General features: G+C 39.3%; 3 protein-coding genes across 3 annotated transcripts in view; 1 reads left to right on the top strand and 2 right to left on the bottom strand.

The window, feature by feature from the left end:
• The first annotated feature begins 418 nt into the window (after positions 1 to 418).
• On the top strand, positions 419 to 12,133 carry LOC134650047 (maltase 1-like). The gene is made up of 12 exons (XM_063504871.1): positions 419 to 592; positions 1,113 to 1,292; positions 3,152 to 3,315; positions 5,129 to 5,254; positions 6,240 to 6,360; positions 6,664 to 6,844; positions 7,385 to 7,535; positions 8,860 to 8,967; positions 9,757 to 10,008; positions 10,648 to 10,745; positions 11,563 to 11,703; positions 12,020 to 12,133. The coding sequence occupies exons 1-12, from the start codon at positions 448 to 450 to the stop codon at positions 12,108 to 12,110; spliced, it is 1,758 nt and encodes a 585-aa protein (XP_063360941.1). The 5' UTR covers positions 419 to 447; the 3' UTR covers positions 12,111 to 12,133.
• Positions 12,134 to 12,233: 100 nt separating this feature from the next.
• Positions 12,234 to 13,726, bottom strand: LOC134650546 (DNA polymerase epsilon subunit 4). The gene is made up of 2 exons (XM_063505497.1): positions 13,342 to 13,726; positions 12,234 to 12,500 (listed from the first exon to the last, which is right to left on the bottom strand). The coding sequence occupies exons 1-2, from the start codon at positions 13,645 to 13,647 to the stop codon at positions 12,360 to 12,362; spliced, it is 447 nt and encodes a 148-aa protein (XP_063361567.1). The 5' UTR covers positions 13,648 to 13,726; the 3' UTR covers positions 12,234 to 12,359.
• Positions 13,727 to 15,695: 1,969 nt separating this feature from the next.
• LOC134650046 (uncharacterized) overlaps positions 15,696 to 17,775 on the bottom strand; it is a 47,530-nt gene continuing 45,450 nt past the window's right edge. The window contains exons 3-4 of the mRNA XM_063504870.1: positions 16,789 to 16,989; positions 15,696 to 16,295 (exon numbers count right to left, since the gene is read on the bottom strand). Of these exons, the coding sequence (XP_063360940.1) occupies positions 16,104 to 16,295; positions 16,789 to 16,989 (393 nt within the window). The 3' untranslated portion in view covers positions 15,696 to 16,103. The remainder of the gene's footprint in view (positions 16,296 to 16,788; positions 16,990 to 17,775) is intronic.

Here is a 17,775-nt window from a genome sequence, read left to right as displayed (position 1 = left end):
AATGTTGCATTGAATGGTATTTGTAGTTATTAATATACTAATTTAAATATGGCATTTGTTTGATGTCATAAATATTTTTATTCCAAATATTTTGGTCTTGTTGCCTAAAGTTATGTGTGCTGTAACTTGTATAGTTTTGTTTTGTGTATATAAAAATACAATACAACAACAAAAGGGTCCTAAAATATAATTATACACATAAATAGATCCCAAATTGTTCCATAGTTCAGTACAATGTTTAAGCAATATAGTTCAATTTCCCCGTAAAACCTATTGTACTGGGGACATAACCCATCTGAAGTTCAAATCTCGATTATAATCTAGGAAACAATTGAAATCATACCTACCGAAACACTTGAGTGCCGCAGTAAACAACATGAAGTGTTTACAACAGGAGCATATTTAACGGCCGGCGAGCGAGGCTCTTCACTTAGTAGACAAGGCACGATGAAAGCGGTTACTTTGGTGTTGGTTGCCGTGTTGGCGGCGGTTGCCGCGTCGGATGCGGACTGGCATGAGTCTGCCCTGATATATCAAATTTACCCTCGCAGCTTTAAGGATAGCGATGGGGATGGGATTGGAGATTTAAATGGTGAGTTTTTTTTTATATTGTACGCTATGTGTATAAATTGGACAACATCATTTACCACGCAGCTAAGGCCAAAGCGGTTACGGTGGCTTTGGTTGCTGTGTTGGCGGTGGTTGCCGCGTCGGATGCGGACTACTGGTATAAGTTGGCCCTGATTTATGAGATTTACCCTCGCAATTTGAAGGATAGCAGTGTTAGGTAGGGGATGTGAATGAAATTTAAATGGTGAGTTTTTATTTTTATTAAGTATACAATTTCTACTTTTTGGCCAACCAATAGCTATCACTGCCATCAGTCTTAAGTTTCTGTCTCAGATCTTCTCTTACTTCGTCTACAGAAAGTTCACGACCATATAAACCTAGTTCCTGAATACTGAAACGGAAGAAAATTAAATGTCTCATTGTGTAACCATTTATATCGCCGAATGTGTCAAGGAAAGTGTTATTTTGTACAACTAGACCTCTTTTTTTAATCAATACCCAAGATAGTCAGATTTATTATGTTTTTTTTTTAATTCCACCAGGTATAACCTCCAAGTTAAGCTACCTAGCCCACACCGGCGTGGACGCAATATGGCTCTCGCCGATCTACAAGTCGCCCATGTACGATTTCGGCTACGACATCACTGATTATCGCGCCATCGCACCAGAGTTCGGCACCATGGAAGACTTTGATAACCTCATGGCTGAGGCTAAGAAGCTAGGTAAGTCTATATACAAGTAGTCGGCAGTCTATAGTAGCTAGTCGTGTATAATATTGACTATGTAGCTATCACGCTCAAGTTTTACATCATAAAATACTTTGACAACCCTATGACTGAAACAAGAAGCAAAGGTAAGTCTACTAGTACATACGAATAATCGTCGGTATATAGAGTTAGGGCTTATTTAGACGGCGCTCGAACTCGTATACGATTTTAGTTATATTGCGGACCATTGAGGTTACATCAATTCCGCCGACCGATCAAACGACGCAATGTAATCCAACTCGCATGCGAGTTCTCGCCCCGTCTAAATGAGCCCATGTATCTTTGGCTACGACATCACTAACGATTCTGCCATTCTACACTACTTCGGCACCATAAACGACTTCGGAACAACATTAGGCTTTGCCTATTGGTACGTATAGTATACCTACCTACCTGCGCAAAAAGAGCACTCGTGGAATGTACGTACCTATTTAAAATACAGCACTGACATTATTAATTTATAAGTTTTAGGTGCATATTCAAAAGCATGTTTTTTCCATAAACTGTTACCTGTTTTTATGTGTTGTGTGAAAAATGGGAAAATGTACCTAAAATACACTACCTACTTAGCTTCGCTACCTACTTATTATATATTATATTGATAATTTTTGGACAATATTGTACCTAAATGCTGGTACCAATCACCCGGCGACTTGAGACACCTAGATAAAATCGTCACGCTACCGTTGTACAGGGTATATAGGTAGGTATACTTGACGACGACGTCACACTCATATCATTTTTACATCTTCAAAGCCAAGGTTACTGTAAGTTGTGTGTATAGGAATAGATAATCTAGTCATTACTTCATGAGTCAAGGTTAAGAAAATGCCATCAAACAGTCCCGCGGGTAAAAATCCTCATTACGAGGTGTCGCATCGTTAAGTTAAACTGCGTTTTCCGGCGCGTATCGTTTTGCTGAGCAATCTTCTCACATCTCTATTATAGATCTACAAACAAAGCTAATCTTCGCTGGGCTTATGTTGTTAATTTATTGTTTGATCTTAAAATATCGCATATATATTATAATATCGCTTATAGTCGCATTAATTTTACATACTACTACTAGGTGTGCAAATGAGTGGATCAACTTTTTGTGTTATTATTTTGTCCCGTTCTCCAAGGGTACTGGTAGTTAGTTGTAGTGGTAGGTAGTTTAAATGTTGTATCAAGTTCTACTAGGTACTTGTGACATAAGGCCTCCATTATGGAAATGGCTTTATAAAACTACAGGAAACGCTGGTTTCGTAAAATGTAGGTATTTTAAAACCCTCCTTGCTATGTAGCGAGGAGTTAGGTACACTAAAAATTTGATTTACCCAAATAATGTTTTTAATTGTAGATACCTATTGAATATTATTTCACCCGATGTGATATAACATATGACTCTGTAGGCATATATGGTCGAAGATATAGCATACTTTATCAGTAGGTAGGTATTATTAGCTTTTTCTCCGTGCGTCTGTCAGGCAATTGTGATCTAAAAGTTGGTGATGATTTTCGGCTCTTCGGATTTTCTAATTTCTTGAACCATTTTTCATAAGGCAGGCGACTATTAAGTTATATTAACTAGATACGGTTTTGTATCAGGAGATGGAATCCATAACTGATCAACCGTCATATATAGGTAACTCGTCTAAAAATATCTTAAGTTTTCTTGTGACAAATTACTTATTAGTCATCCCAAAATTAGACGACTTGATTAGCTTTCCGACCGATTGTGTTTTCGCTCACCTGACCTCCATGGTTGCACTATGACTTGCTACAACTTCATTTGTTTTAAATATAATCCTACACTAAAGTTTTTTTTTTAGGCATCAAAGTAGTCCTAGACTACGTGCCCAACCACACGGGCAACGAGAGCGAGTGGTTCGTCAAGTCCTGCAAGCGGCAGGGCGGCTACGACAATTACTACGTATGGGCTGACGGCAGACCGAACCCTGACGACCCTGATCACCCGCTGCCGCCAAATAACTGGGTTCGAATTTAATTTGTTACGAAATTGCATCAAAAGTTGGAGTTGGTTAGGCTTTCAGATAATATGTTGTTTCGAAGATATCTTCAAAAGACGCATTTACCCCGGTTGACCTTAACACCTAAACCTAGCTTTTAAATAGTGTTGTGGTTAATATACGGAAAGCAGACCCCATCACCATGTGGGATATATAGTTTGGAAGAGAGAGAGAGAGGTTAGTTATCTATCATCTTAACTCTTTGAACGCCATGCATATCGTGTGCTGCGCGTCATCGTTAACCTTGTCGGGATGCCGAAAGTTATTACTTATTAGCATACCCCGCAACGGAGCTAGCAAAACCGTAGCATATGACAGTTTTGTGCCAGGGTTGGCGATTATGATGAACCATTTTGCTTTAACTTTATTGTATGTAAGATTAATAAAATTGATCGAGAACCTTGTTGACCCTCTTCCGATATAACCCGGTTTAATTTACTGTCAAATAATATAAATTAACAGGTCAATGTCAATATTAGATGCGTTTCAATGTATCTGTTATTTTGATTATAAAATCACGTTTTTTTTTTCGCATTTCTTTCAAATATTAACATGGAATTTTCATTGCTTGAAAATATTGGTGTGTTTAAAAACAAAGATTTTTTTTGTACTTTAGTTTATGCGTAGTAGTGATAACCCTGACGTACAACTGCTACAGATTTGCTAGCTCCGTTGCGGGGTATGCTTATTAGGCTTGAACCACGCGCGTCAGTAACGCCTTTGGCGGTCAAAGGGGCTCTTAAGGGTACGAACAGCACTGCTAATCTAAACTCTTTTTAGGGTTCCGTAGCCAAATGGCAAAAACGGAACCCTTATAGATTCGTCATGTCTGTCTGTCTGTCTGTCCGTCTGTCCGTCTGTCTGTCCGTCCGTATGTCACAGCCACTTTTCTCCGAAACTATAAGAACTATACTGTTGAAACTTGGTAAGTAGATGTATTCTGTGAACCGCATTAAGATTTGCACACAAAAATAGAAAAAAAACAATAAATTTTTGGGGTTCCCCATACTTCGAACTAAAACTCAAAAATTTTTTTTTCATCAAACCCATACGTGTGGGGTATCTATGGATAGGTCTTCAAAAATGATATTGAGGTTTCTAATATCATTTTTTTCTAAACTGAATAGTTTGCGCGAGAGACACTTCCAAAGTGGTAAAATGTGTGTCCCCCCCCCCTGTAACTTCTAAAATAAGAGAATGATAAAACTAAAAAAAATATATGATGTACATTACCATGTAAACTTCCACCGAAAATTGGTTTGAACGAGATCTAGTAAGTAGTTTTTTTTTTATACGTCATAAATCGCCTAAATACGGAACCCTTCATGGGCGAGTCCGACTCGCACTTGGCCGCTTTTTTTTATTTCATTTCATTTATTGAATGCCAACCATGGTATTACAAGGTGTTTACATATTATTATATTAACATTATAAAGTTCAGCATGGACCCTGCTAGGGCGTGACAAAACTTAAAATATAACTTAACCTAGGGAAAAAAAACATATTTTCTGATCTGTCGTTCATATATTCTTCGAGAGTGTAAAAAGCTTTAGATATTAAATATGTTTTTAGTTTTGAAACAAAAGTAGCGTATTTCTCTTCAGCTACTATAATATAAGGTAAGTTGTTGTAGACTTTCATCGACATGGAATGTGGTCCGTTCGAGATCATTTTGAGTTTGGCTATTCCAATTGGCACCAGTTTGTTCCTTGGCCTCAAGTTAAAGTCTTATTTCTTACACGAGCAAAATGCACAAACGATATACATGTAACCCTACAGATCAGCGTGTTCCGCAAGAGCGCCTGGGAATACAACGAGGACCGCCAGCAGTTCTATCTGCACCAGTTCGTGGTCGGCCAGCCAGACCTCAACTACCGCGACCCCAAGGTCCAGGAGGAGATGAAGGTACTAAGGCACTAACAGACCGCCGTTAAACCTTATTACGTTTCAATACGGTTTACGGATGACTGAATTGACAGAACCCTTAAATAAGTTTTATGTGAAGAAAAATTGATGATGTGGCTTATATCCATACCCCGGCCGGCGAGAGCAAAAATGCGTCTGCTCCTAGTGCTTAATTAAATATCGACTATTCTATCGACATATGGATGTCGATAGAATAGTCGACTTTTAATTAAGCACATTTTTTTTTTTAACTGAGCCATTAGTATTTGTTATTTATTTCAACTTGATACCTCCACGCGTTTCTAAGAATAACCCTAAAACAATTTTAAACTGAATGAATACAAACACTTGGTTTTAATTTTGTTTACAGCAATAATTAATACTTCTGCATATCATAACGGTGGTCCAGTACATCGTGTTGTTTTTATCGACATCGACCAAAGTGTGTGTCCTCGCACTATTAAGCTGTCAACGCATTTTTGCTCTCGCCGGCCGGGGTATGCTTATATCTCAGGACTGGCCTTACGGGCATAAGAATGAGGCATGAATGGGGCCAGTACAGCGGTGTGACACCGCTACAACGCGATTGGTTGATGAGTTCGCATCACGCAGGCGATTGGTCGCAACTAGTTGCGTTAGACTGCACAATAGGCTTTAATTCGTGAGTGACACCGCTGGACTAGTACCATTTTTAGTGCCCCTAAGGCCCATCCTGAGATATAAGTCAATGTTTGGCTTGCTATGTGTAAATACAGGGTTAGTTATAAAGTTATAATGCATTCAGAATATTCAGATCTTGCCAAGGCGCCTGTTTGGTAATGGCTCGCTAGTCATAACATTAACAGTGGCAGGTCTAGCAATGTGTTCGCAAGATCTAGACGTATCTAATACCTCAATTGCTTTCATATTCTCACGTACGTTACTAGTTACCACTATTAAGTAGGATAGATTCTACTAGGTAGACCTAATGGTATATTGTGTACAGGATGTGCTTCGGTTCTGGCTTGACAAGGGCGTGTCCGGTTTCCGCGTGGACGCTGTAAACATGATGTATGAAGTAGATCCAGCCGATTTCGACGGACAATACCCTGACGAGCCGCTTTCAGGTAATTGAAAAATAAATAAACAGATTCAAAATATATCAAATGCAATTTGACGAAATTCTTTATATAGTTTGTTAAATAAAAGACTGTCTCATATCAAACATAGACAGAGAGAATTATACTATCTTTGTTACACTAGTACTAGCACCCAAAAGAAAGGGATGAGTATAGTTTTTTTTTGTTCTTATTTACTGACAATTTGGCTTGACCAACTATAAAAATTGTAGGTAATAAGTAATGTCATAATGCATACATTTCGTACATTAGGTAAATTATAAATTAAAGTATTTTTATTAACATTTGTAGGCGACCCTAACTCCGGCCCAGATGACTACGGTTACCTAAACCACATCTACACCCAGAACCTGAACGAGACCTACACCGTGGTGTACGACTGGCGCGACGTACTCAACGACTATTTCTACAACGACGGCGAGTACAAGATCATGATGACGGAGGCCTACGCCGACTTGAACCTTATGCTGAGGTAATACAGTCCATTACTAGGTGACCCTAACTCCGGGCCAGCAGATGAAACTTTCACCGTGGTGTACGACTGGCGCGACGTACTCTACGATTATTTCTACAACGACGGCGAGTACAAGATCAGGATGACGGAGGCCTACGCAGACTTGAACCTTATGCTGAGGTAATACAGTTCTTTACTAGGTGACCGGTTACTAAATCCGGCCCACTATAGCAGATGAAACCTGCACCGTGGTGTACGACTGGCGCGACGTACTCAACGACTATTTAAAAAACCTTTGAATTTGTTTTCATACTTAGGCCGCGAACTTTTCAATCAACACTCGTAATATCTTAGATCAAGTTTCTGATTTAGGCCACAAGGTGGCAGACAACGTGCATATGAGAATAGGTCATCTGTGGGGCAGCACCTGTTTATTCGCCTAAATTATTAATAAATCATGGTGGCAGATCCCTCATAGCGCACAATAAGTAGGTACCTACCTATTCTATTACCTTGCTCCGGTATAACTGTATTAAATAATTAATTTTCTCTTTTTAGGTATTACGGCGACGGACAGAGAAACGGCTCTATTCCCTTCAATTTTAGTTTTCTGGGCGATGTTAAGAATACTTCCAATGCTAAGGATATCAAAGTCATCATTGATAGGTGGATGACATATATGCCTGCGGGACAGCCTGCAAACTGGGTGGTGAGTTAAAAAAAAAAATATATTTTTACTGTCAAAAGACAAGTTACTAAGTGGGTTTTGAAGTCCCTGACTTCTGAGCTAGGTAAAGACCTGTGTTACAGAAGTCAGTGTCCTCTCCTAGACAATAGAAACTATATAAGGAACATCGAATCTAGTATGACTTATTTACTACATTTCCCATTTTGTTTTTGATTTTATATTTAAAGCAATTAATTATAGGGCCTGTTTTGATACCAGAAAACAATGCCATTCTAATATGAGTGCATAGCAATTACATTATATATATATATATATATACATATTGTGTGTGTGTGTGTGTGTGTGTGTGTGTGTGTGTGTGTGTGTGTGTGTGTGTGTGTGTGTGTGTGTGTGTGTGTGTGTGTGTGTGTGTGTGTGTGTGTGTGTGTGTGTGTGTGTGTGTGTGTGTGTATGTGTGAGTATTCTTATGTAGGATGCTTTCAGTTTGTTATATATAAACTTCTATTATATGGCACGAAAGACCGATTGGTCGAGTAAACGACTACGATGACATCAAAAGGACTGCGGGGATGCAGTGGCTCCAGGCCCCTATTTCACCACGGTGACAGGTGCAACACTTGTCGACATCACTGTTACTGACGTCACAGGCCTCCATAGGCTACGGTAACCGCTTACCATCGAACGGGCGGTGTGCTTGTTTGCCACCAACGTTTTAATTTAAAAAAACTCCATTATATCGCCAGTAAATAAATACTTATTTAGCAAAGCTAATGACAATTGTCACAAGAAACACGACAGTTGCTACGAAATTCCGACACAGAACCCATCTCCTATCAAGAATTACCGAAAGTTCTTTTAAATCTTGTGACAATTGTCATCATCGTCATCATAAACTTCGCAAGAGAAATACCTGTTTTTTGCCGATATAATAAAGTTTTTTTAAAATAATACAATGATGGTGGCAAACAGGATACGGCCCGCCCGATGGTAAGCGGTAACCGTAGCCCATGGCTGCCTGTGACGTCAGCAACAACAGTGACATTTGTTGAATTGTCGCACCTGTCACCGTGGTGAAATAGGGGCCAGGTTGCACAGAACCGTGAAGTGTGGCGTAAAATGAAGGAGGCCTACACCCGAAGGGTAGAAAAGGGCTAAAGAGAGAGAGAGAGAGAGAGAGAGAGAGAGAAACTTCTATTGCTGTAGATGTGTCCGAAGTGCCTTGTAGGGAACTGGGATCCAAAATATAGATTGGCAAGTTCCTGAGTCACCAGAAAACCTCTTATCCAGTCTAGCCTTTGTTTAGACGACCTCCCAAAGTTAAAGAAACGAATTGTTTTTCTTTCAGAATGGGAATCATGACCAAAGCCGCGTAGCCAATCGTCAGGGCACAGACCGCATCGACGCCATGAACCTACTCGCGCTGATCCTGCCGGGAGTCACACTCACCTACCAGGTACCGACACTTACCAAGTTAATCACTCATGCCACACACAACACAAAATAATAAATACTAAAACGCTGCTTAGTTCAAGTACCTATAACTATATTATATTTATGTATGACACTGCGCAGCCCCGCTCATTTCGCGGTAAATCACATACATGTTTCGTTTTGCCGCGTAAGTGGGGTCATTCCCACTAATTACCACACCAAGTTGTTAGCAGTGGTAACTAAAGTAACCTACTGGGAAACATTATTCCCAGTAGTTACCAAGTAATATCAAGTGGTAGTTACAATATAAGGTGTATTCGGGTAATTCCGGAAATCGGGTAATCCCGAAAATCATTGTATAAAATCACTCATATTCCGTTGTAGTAAGAGTCAGCTTTCGGAGTTATCCGCCACTATTCGTTCATTCTTTTTGCACTCCTTTACGCATATTCGTTAGCTCAGTCTCTTTATTAAAGTATGCCGTTTAGTTTTTGACTTCTCTAACCATAGAGAAAAAAATACATAGAGTGCTCACTCCATACATCAGTTTTAGTACCAAAAAGACTATTAGCATCATCGAGTAGCGGAACTATCAGTACTGCTACTTGACTATAGATGTAGCACCGACCGGAAAGTCTTATGCTGTTGAGATAAGACTTTCCGGTCGGTGCTACATCTATTGTCAAGTAGCAGTACTGATAGTTCCGCTACTCGACGCTAGATGTAGACACTGAAATTAATAGCCTGAACTGATGTATGGAGTGAGCACTCTTGTCTTACTATATTTCTCTATGCTTCTTAAATCTTTAAGGGCGAAGAAATCGGTATGACCGACGGCTACATCTCATGGGAGGACACCGTGGACCCTCAGGCCTGCAACACAGAGGACCCTATCAACTACGCCAGTCACTCTAGGGACCCCAACCGTACCCCGTACCACTGGAACGATGGGAAAAACGCAGGGTTCTCGGAGACTGATGGCAAGACTTGGTTGCCTATAGCCAGTAACTATAGAGAGGTTAACTTGGAAAGGGAGATGCAAGCGCCCAAGAGCCATTATAAGGTAAGTCCGCTTAAACTTTTATTATGACTGTATTTTTGCTTTAAACGTGCAATTCTTACATATGACACCGTAAGATTGTGATACCGTTAGTTTATAATCTAACGTAGGTTAGGTTAGGTTAGATTATAATCTCCCTACCGTCAGTTTATAATGTAACTAGCGAGATTATAATATGACGAGTGTTTACAATTTTACGGTGACATATATATATTTCGGCGATCTCGGGAACGGCTATTACGATTTCGATGTTTTTTTTTATATGGGGGTTTTTAGGGGGCGAAAAATCGATCTAGCTATATAGGTTTATCTTTGTGAAAACGCGCATTTTGAGTTTTTATATGTTTTCCGAGCAAATCATGGTCTCCCAGATATTGTACCTAATGTTGGTCAAGATTTGCATTTATTCCCAACTTCAATCATTAGGACAATTAAGCGTCAAGCAGGATTTAATTCAATACCTTGGCTATTTTGTGCGCTATAAAGGTTTTAATTAAGCAGCGCGTTGAATATTTGCCGTTGTGTTGAAGCACTTTTGGGTGTTGCACGTCAAGAGTACCTACTTTCAATTTATTATTACCTTGCAAGTGATAAGGGATCTCAATTTTCCTTACAACAAATGTAATTCCTTTCTCGTGACAGTTCTACAAAGACGTGGTGGCTCTGAAGAAGACCAGAGCCGTGCGCTCAGGAGACCTGGAGACCCGGGCGCTCGGCGAACACGTGCTGGTTGTTGCCAGGTACTTCCTAATTCCTATCTCTTTGCATCTTGCCTTAAATTCACCATTCGAATCCCAGCACATCAAAATATCACAACTACCTCCAAATCCCAGGCGTTTTTGATACTTTATAACTTGGAGGATATAATCAAACGGAGACGCCATGTCTGTAATTTTCTGTACAAAACAGTCTGCCGATTTTTGCGGGGGAGGGGAACGTCAAATGTATGCGTAACGTAAAAATAGCCATGTCAGATAAACGTCAGTCCATACATTGTGTATGACCGTTGGCCGCCTATTTTCGACAGAGGGGAAAGCCTGTTAATGGCTAATCCGTTTAGTTGTATCCTCCAAGCTTTATAATTGTATTTCAAAACATTTAAGTGATATAACGGTCAGTGGTCAGTGGAACGCAGAGGCTTTTCTGCACAATTTTTACCTGCATAAGTTTTGGGGCAAGTTCTTCTTTTTCCCCAAATTTCATGTGCAAACTATCAGTTTATTGCATTTCTTAGAAAAAAAAACTCAATATATAGTTCCGTTTTTTTTAGCATTAGAAAGAACTTGCAAGAAGGTAAGCGATCGTGACATGTCTTTTAATTGAAAAACGCTTTTTAAAAATCAAAAACTATTACTTATGAAAGCAGAAGAATATACATGATCGTATTAGATTCATAATTGTTATATATTTGCCGTAACTTATTTTTAAAATGTGTTTTTCAATTAAAAGACACGTCAAGATTGTTTACCTTATTTCTAATGCTAATAAAAACGAACTATAGTTACTGACTAGAGTAAAAAAAGTGTTCACCATTATTAAACCAAACCTAACTTTCAGACTGAAAGCCGGCTCCCGCGCGGTGGTGGGTATAGTAAACCTGTCAGATGAGGAGCAAGCCGTGGACCTGTCGTCTATCAGACTGCTTCCATCGCTGCTAGAGGTGAAGGCTTCAGGCGTCAATAGTGCGCTGGAAAAAGGGTATGATCCTAGCTTTTAATTATAGATAGCTTACTTAGTCCCAATATTTTATCTAAGCACTTGGTTTTACTGAAACAACAGGGATATCTCATTTCAACACCATTGTATTTGTGTGAATTGCAAACTGTAAAAATACAATTCACTACAAAAATACTGCAAATCACGTCTACTCAAATTATGGTTTATTAAAAAATTGCTAGTAAATACAATAACCACAAGTAGGCATACTGTAATTTATATAGGAACTGAATTTTTGGTGTGGATTTCTGATTGTTTTGTGTGCCCACGAGTTAGTATTTTTGTCATTTATTTACAGACAAAAGGTGATCAAGTCCAGATTCACCGTGTCTCCTCACAGTGCCGTGGCGCTCCAATCTCTCATCTGGGTACCGCACATCCTTGTATAAACAGCCTGGCAACTTCTCATGATCATATAAGCCGTAAATTACTTAGACGATTTGACACCTAAATTATAAGCTAAACTTGGGATAGTATTTATAGTATTGTGCTAATAAAATTATAGCAAATAGTTGTAGTTTGATTTAATTTAATCCTTAATTATTTTTAACAATTAGTTACAGTATTCTAGTTTTACATTCCTCGCAAACGATAAGGTACAGTTAACATTATTGACTATAACAAGTCATAGACTGATATTAGAAATCCATAGCACCCTCTAAGAAGCACAAGCAGTCCACCATATTTATAACATAGTCTAAATCCTTTTTGGTAATTATCTTTTTCTTCTTAGTTGATGTGTTGTATGTTTCTTTGACTATTGTTTCTAGAAATAACTCCTGGAACAAATGAAATTACTTTCAAAACCAACATCAAAAATAAAAAGGATAAGGTTGCTGTATAAGCAAATGTCCGCCATTCCAATAAAAAATTACATTAAAAAAATGTTTGATTGAAATGGCTCAATATGATATTATCAAAAATAATATAACGGTGCCCTTTCAGGATCAGGAGAAACAACAGTTTTCTTTCCCAATTCGATGTCAAGCAACACATCCTTCACAGCCGCACCAGCAAGATATAATGTAAGATTCCCACTGACTAACTGAAGTCAGGCCGCACCATCAACAAAAAATAGAGCAAAACAAGCAAAAAAACGGTCACCCATCCAAGTACTAACCCCGCCCGACGTTGCTTAACTTCAGCATAGAGAAAAAAATACATAGAGTGCTCACTCCATACATCAGTTCAGACTATTAATTTCAGTGTCTACATCTAGCATCGAGTAGCGAAATGTATTTTTTCTCTATGACTTCGGTCAAAAATCACGTTTGTTGTATGGGAGCCCCACTTAAATCTTTATTTTATTCTGTTTTTAGTATTTGTTGTTATAGCGGCAACAGAAATACATCATCTGTGAAAATTTCAACTGTCTAGCTATCACGGTTCGTGAGATACAGCCTGGTGACAGACGGACGGACGGACGGACAGCGGAGCCTTAGTAATAGGGTCCCGTTTTTACCCTTTGGATACGGAACCCTAAAAAGAAGCCTAGTAGGAATGTAGCCTATTAACTTTGTAGTAGTTAACTGTAAATACCCATGTCATTTTTCGTAGACATAGTAGACTAAATTCTAGTAGATAATACAGTAGCATTTTAAAATAAAATTGATCTCTTACCGTTGCTTTCGTAACTAAGAACGCAGCATCAGCACTGATGACGCTTACGTCTGGATCTTGCTTCATTATATTCTTAATCCTCGCTATAGGTAATCTTGTGGCCTTCACAACCTCGCTCTTTGCACTCTGTGGCTTCTTTTCCACATGTTCTTCAGAGCTGACTAGCTCGGATTCTTGCAGAATCTCACTTTCGATGGGTTCGGAGTTAATTTCAGTATCAATGTATTGTTCCGTGTCCGCATACTGTTCGGTGTCGTCGATAACGTCTGATATGTCGATATCCGGATAATGCTCGCTTTCGGTCATCGTCCTTTATAAATTTACACGTATAATTTTACTTAATCTAAAGTAAATACACAAGAAAACAAGAATCGCGCGCTATTGCCCACAACCTAGCGATGGGCGAGTCGAGTTATCTGATTCGAATAATTCGAATCAGCCTACAGATGAGTTAATTCGAATCAAGACTATGGGCAATTCGAATCAACTCGACCACTAGCTAACTCGGCGAACAACTCGCCGAGCCGAGTCAACGCTATCACACTGCTACTAAGGCCATTCAAAAATAAACCTTAATTCCGTGACCCGAAGGTTCATTTTACAACATCTGCCGCTTGATTCGCCATTCCAAGTATCCCAACTCGAGTTCACTGCTAGTATGGCCATTCAAAAATAAACCTTAATTCCGTGCCCTGAAGGTTCTTTTTACAACAACTGCCGCGTAACTCGCCGTCTCAACTCGCTCCGCGCCTGTGCCTGTGACCTTGTCGCGAACCACGCGAATCGTCGAGTCGAGTCAACTCGATTTTGAATTCGAATCAGCGGCTGAATCAATTCGAATGATTCGAATTGAAAAAAAGTGGACTCGTCACATCGCTACCACAACCACTTCAGAGGAATGACTTTGACACTGACAGCTACGTTGTTGCCTGTAATAATAGTAATCATTTTAAGGTTGGCAACGTCCAATACTTGCACACGGAGCATATTTTTGCAGATATTTTTCATTAGCGATTTCAACTTGGAAACGAAACGTATAACGTTCATTTTTTTATTGTGGGTTCCTATTTTTGTTTGAACGTGAAACCTCTTTGTAAATAATTTTACAATGATTAATGAGGATTGATTAATAAAGAGGTCACTTGTATCTTGTATTAAGGGTAAAAAAACAATTACTTTAAAATTTAGTTAAATAGTATAAAGATACTATACGAGTATACGCTATAATTGCGCACAGTTCAACGCACAGCGCGGAGCGCTGGTGGCCTAGCAGTAAGAGCGTCCGACTTTCAATTCGGAGGTCGCCGGTTCAAACCCCGGCTCGTACCAATGAGTTTTTCGGAACTTATGTACGAAATATTATTTGATATTTACCAGTCGCTTTTCGGTGAAGGAAAACATCGTGAGGAAGCTAATAAGTCCTAGTCAGATGGTAGTCACTTTCGTAAAAACTAGTGCTGCAGTAATTCTTGGGATTAGTTGCCAAGCGGACCCCTGGCTCACATGAGCCGTGGCAAAATGCAGGGATAACGCGAGGAAGAAGATGGGGCGGGATTGGCACTTAGTTAATAAGAATGATTGTAAATAAAACAACTATTAATTATGTTCTAATAAAAATATAATTATCAGTTCGTGTTGAGTATAAAACAACATTAACATTATTAGGCCGCCTTTACACCTGTAAGTTTTACTTACGTAAGTAGGGACAAAGCTATTTGTTAGAATGAGATAACGATATTCATCTCTCATTCTGTGGTATAGCTTTGTCCCTACTTCCGTAAGTAAAACTTACAGGTGTAAGGCGGCCTTACAGTAAGTGAACTATGTACATCCCTAGCATAGCAACACAGGTATATTTCATGATTTTCATGTTTTTAAATAAATCAACTGTACAACTTTATAATACCTAAAATCTATTTTTTAATTCGGTAGACTAAAATGACATTTAATAGTATGAAATGACATTTCATGTTCATACTATGAACTTCATCTTCCTCGCGTTGTCCCGGCATTTTGCCACGGCTCATGGGAGCCTGGGGTCCGCTTGGCAACTAATCCCAGTAATTGGCGTGGGCACTAGTTTTTACGAAAGCGACTGCCATCTGACCTTCCAACCAAGAGGGTAAACTAGGCCCGTATTGGGATTAGTCCGGTTTCCTCACGATGTTTTCCTTCACCGAAAAGCGACTGGTAAATATCAAATGATATTTCGTACATATGATGATGATGATACTATGAACTGTCATTTCAGTCTACCGAATAAAAAAATAGACTTTAGAAGAGTCGTAAACTTATTGGAATAAATTTAAAATACATTTTTATCAGTATGGTTGCCGCTTTAAGCATTAGGTTACAGGGCAGTTTGTACCACGAAGTTATTTAGCTGCTCTAGTTTTATTTATAATGTATGTACTACTTTTGAAAACTAGTTTACTAATAATATCTCTAGAATCTCTAACAATCGTAAGGCACTTGTATTAACGTTTTTGTTCATCACAATACTTGTTCGTTAAATCATAATTACGTGCAGTACTTCAAACACAAGGTTTAAGTAAGATTAGGTTCACCTAGCACGTCCAATAATTATTTAGTTACAAATAGGTAATAATTTAGGAACAGAACAATAATTAGAAATATTAATTAAAGTCTTCTAACTTCTCGCAAAATCACACATTATTCCGTATTAATTCATTCACATCTCATGATATACAAATATAGTCTTTAACATTAATTAATTAATCAACAGTTATTTAGATAATTATTCAATTTATACAAAGCAGTTTCTTCCAAAAGGGTCTTTTGCTTTGAAGTACTGGCAACCCCGCCAATATGGCGGCGTCAAAGGCGTCTTTCAAATTTTTGCGCGTCTTGGCCGAAGTTTCAATGTAGGTCGCATTTATTTTCGCCGCCAAAGCCCTCGCTTCTGCATCCGTAACAACGTGCTCGCCCCGACTCTGAAAATACAAAAAATAAGCATAAATACTAATAATTACATAGGACGTAAAGTGTTGAATTTCATAATAATAATATGTCTATTTGGCAAAAGAGGATCCGCTCTGTACAAATGGTTTCCCTATTCTATCTCTCAGATATTTTAGTTACCCGTCATACATTTATGATTAAAACACCGCCTTCGACCTAACTTCACCCTTCCGGCTTTCTCGCTAAGTTTACAATGATGATGGGTTCTCGCGTTTTGAGACATTTCCCAATGAAGCTCACCCTCAAAGTCTGCAGGACTCTCGGATCGAGCGCCAGATCGCTCTGCGTGTCGATCAGCAGCAGTGGGGTGTCGACGGCGCGCGTCCACTGCTCCACTACCTACAGAGTGGAAGGCCTCGAGCCGGACTAGGGAGAAGCATAGAGAAGTATACATCCGTGTCGGGCAGCCAGCTTCCCAGCTATGACAGATTGATTCGTTCTGAGATATTTTCCTATGAAACCCACCCTCAAAGTCTGCAGGACTCTCGGATCGAGCGCAAGATCGCTCTGCGTGCCGATCAGCAGCAGTGGGGCGTCGACGGCGGCGACGGCGCGCGTCCACCGCTCCGCTACGGAGCGGAAGGTCTCAGGCCGGACTACAGAGAAGCACAGGAGTAGCACGTCCGTGCCCGGGTAGCACAGCTCGCGCAGCTCGGACATTGAGTCCTGGAAAAGGAAAGAATAGCTAAATAAATGAAGTGAATATTTTATTTAAGATATAATATTTTGTTTAGTTTAAACTTATATATTTACATCTACAACAGAGCTAAGTAGGTATAGTTCCTTAATTATATAAAAGAAAACAGCACCTCCGATCAGGCGCTCATACAAAACGCTATGGGTGAAAGTGTACTTTCAACGCCTGAGAGCCTGACAATGCTGTGTTGCCTAATAAATCAAAACGTTGCGCAATTTCGATAACTCCCGTCGCGAACGCGATCGATTGTTGAAAGTTCTGACTTTTGAGAGTTTTGAGCGCTGAGATGTTGCTACAAGAAGTCAGGAAAAAAGTCGGCTGCAAAAATAACAATAATAGGTATGTACATATATGTAGCCATTTCAACAACCAAACTACAGTATACAGTCAGCAACAGAGGTAGCTAAGCAAGCTAGGTATTCTGAATCGCCCGTCACAATTGTAAATTGTACCTATAATCTACATTCAAATAGACTTTTACTCAGTTTACTATGCAATGCATATAGGTATTGCATTGCAGTCCCATGCATTATAATGCGAAAGTGAAATTACATATGCAATATGCACGTATATTGCACGTTTCTGTAGCTATGGCAGTTTCCTACAGTGTTATTATGGCTGTTCAGAATTTGCTAATGATTAGTTATGGTCCTTTCCGCCGGGTCTGCTATTGAAAATCCAATGGGTAATAGAGTTTGTTCGATGTATGACTCTTAGGAGTCTTAGGACACATTCAACTGAAATTCTACTAAGTA

This window comes from Cydia amplana, chromosome 8, assembly GCF_948474715.1.
Source record: "Cydia amplana chromosome 8, ilCydAmpl1.1, whole genome shotgun sequence".
Taxonomy (NCBI): Eukaryota; Metazoa; Arthropoda; class Insecta; order Lepidoptera; family Tortricidae; genus Cydia; species Cydia amplana.
The sequence above is the reverse complement of the archived record's forward strand: the minus strand, read 5'-3'. Positions and strand labels throughout refer to the sequence as shown.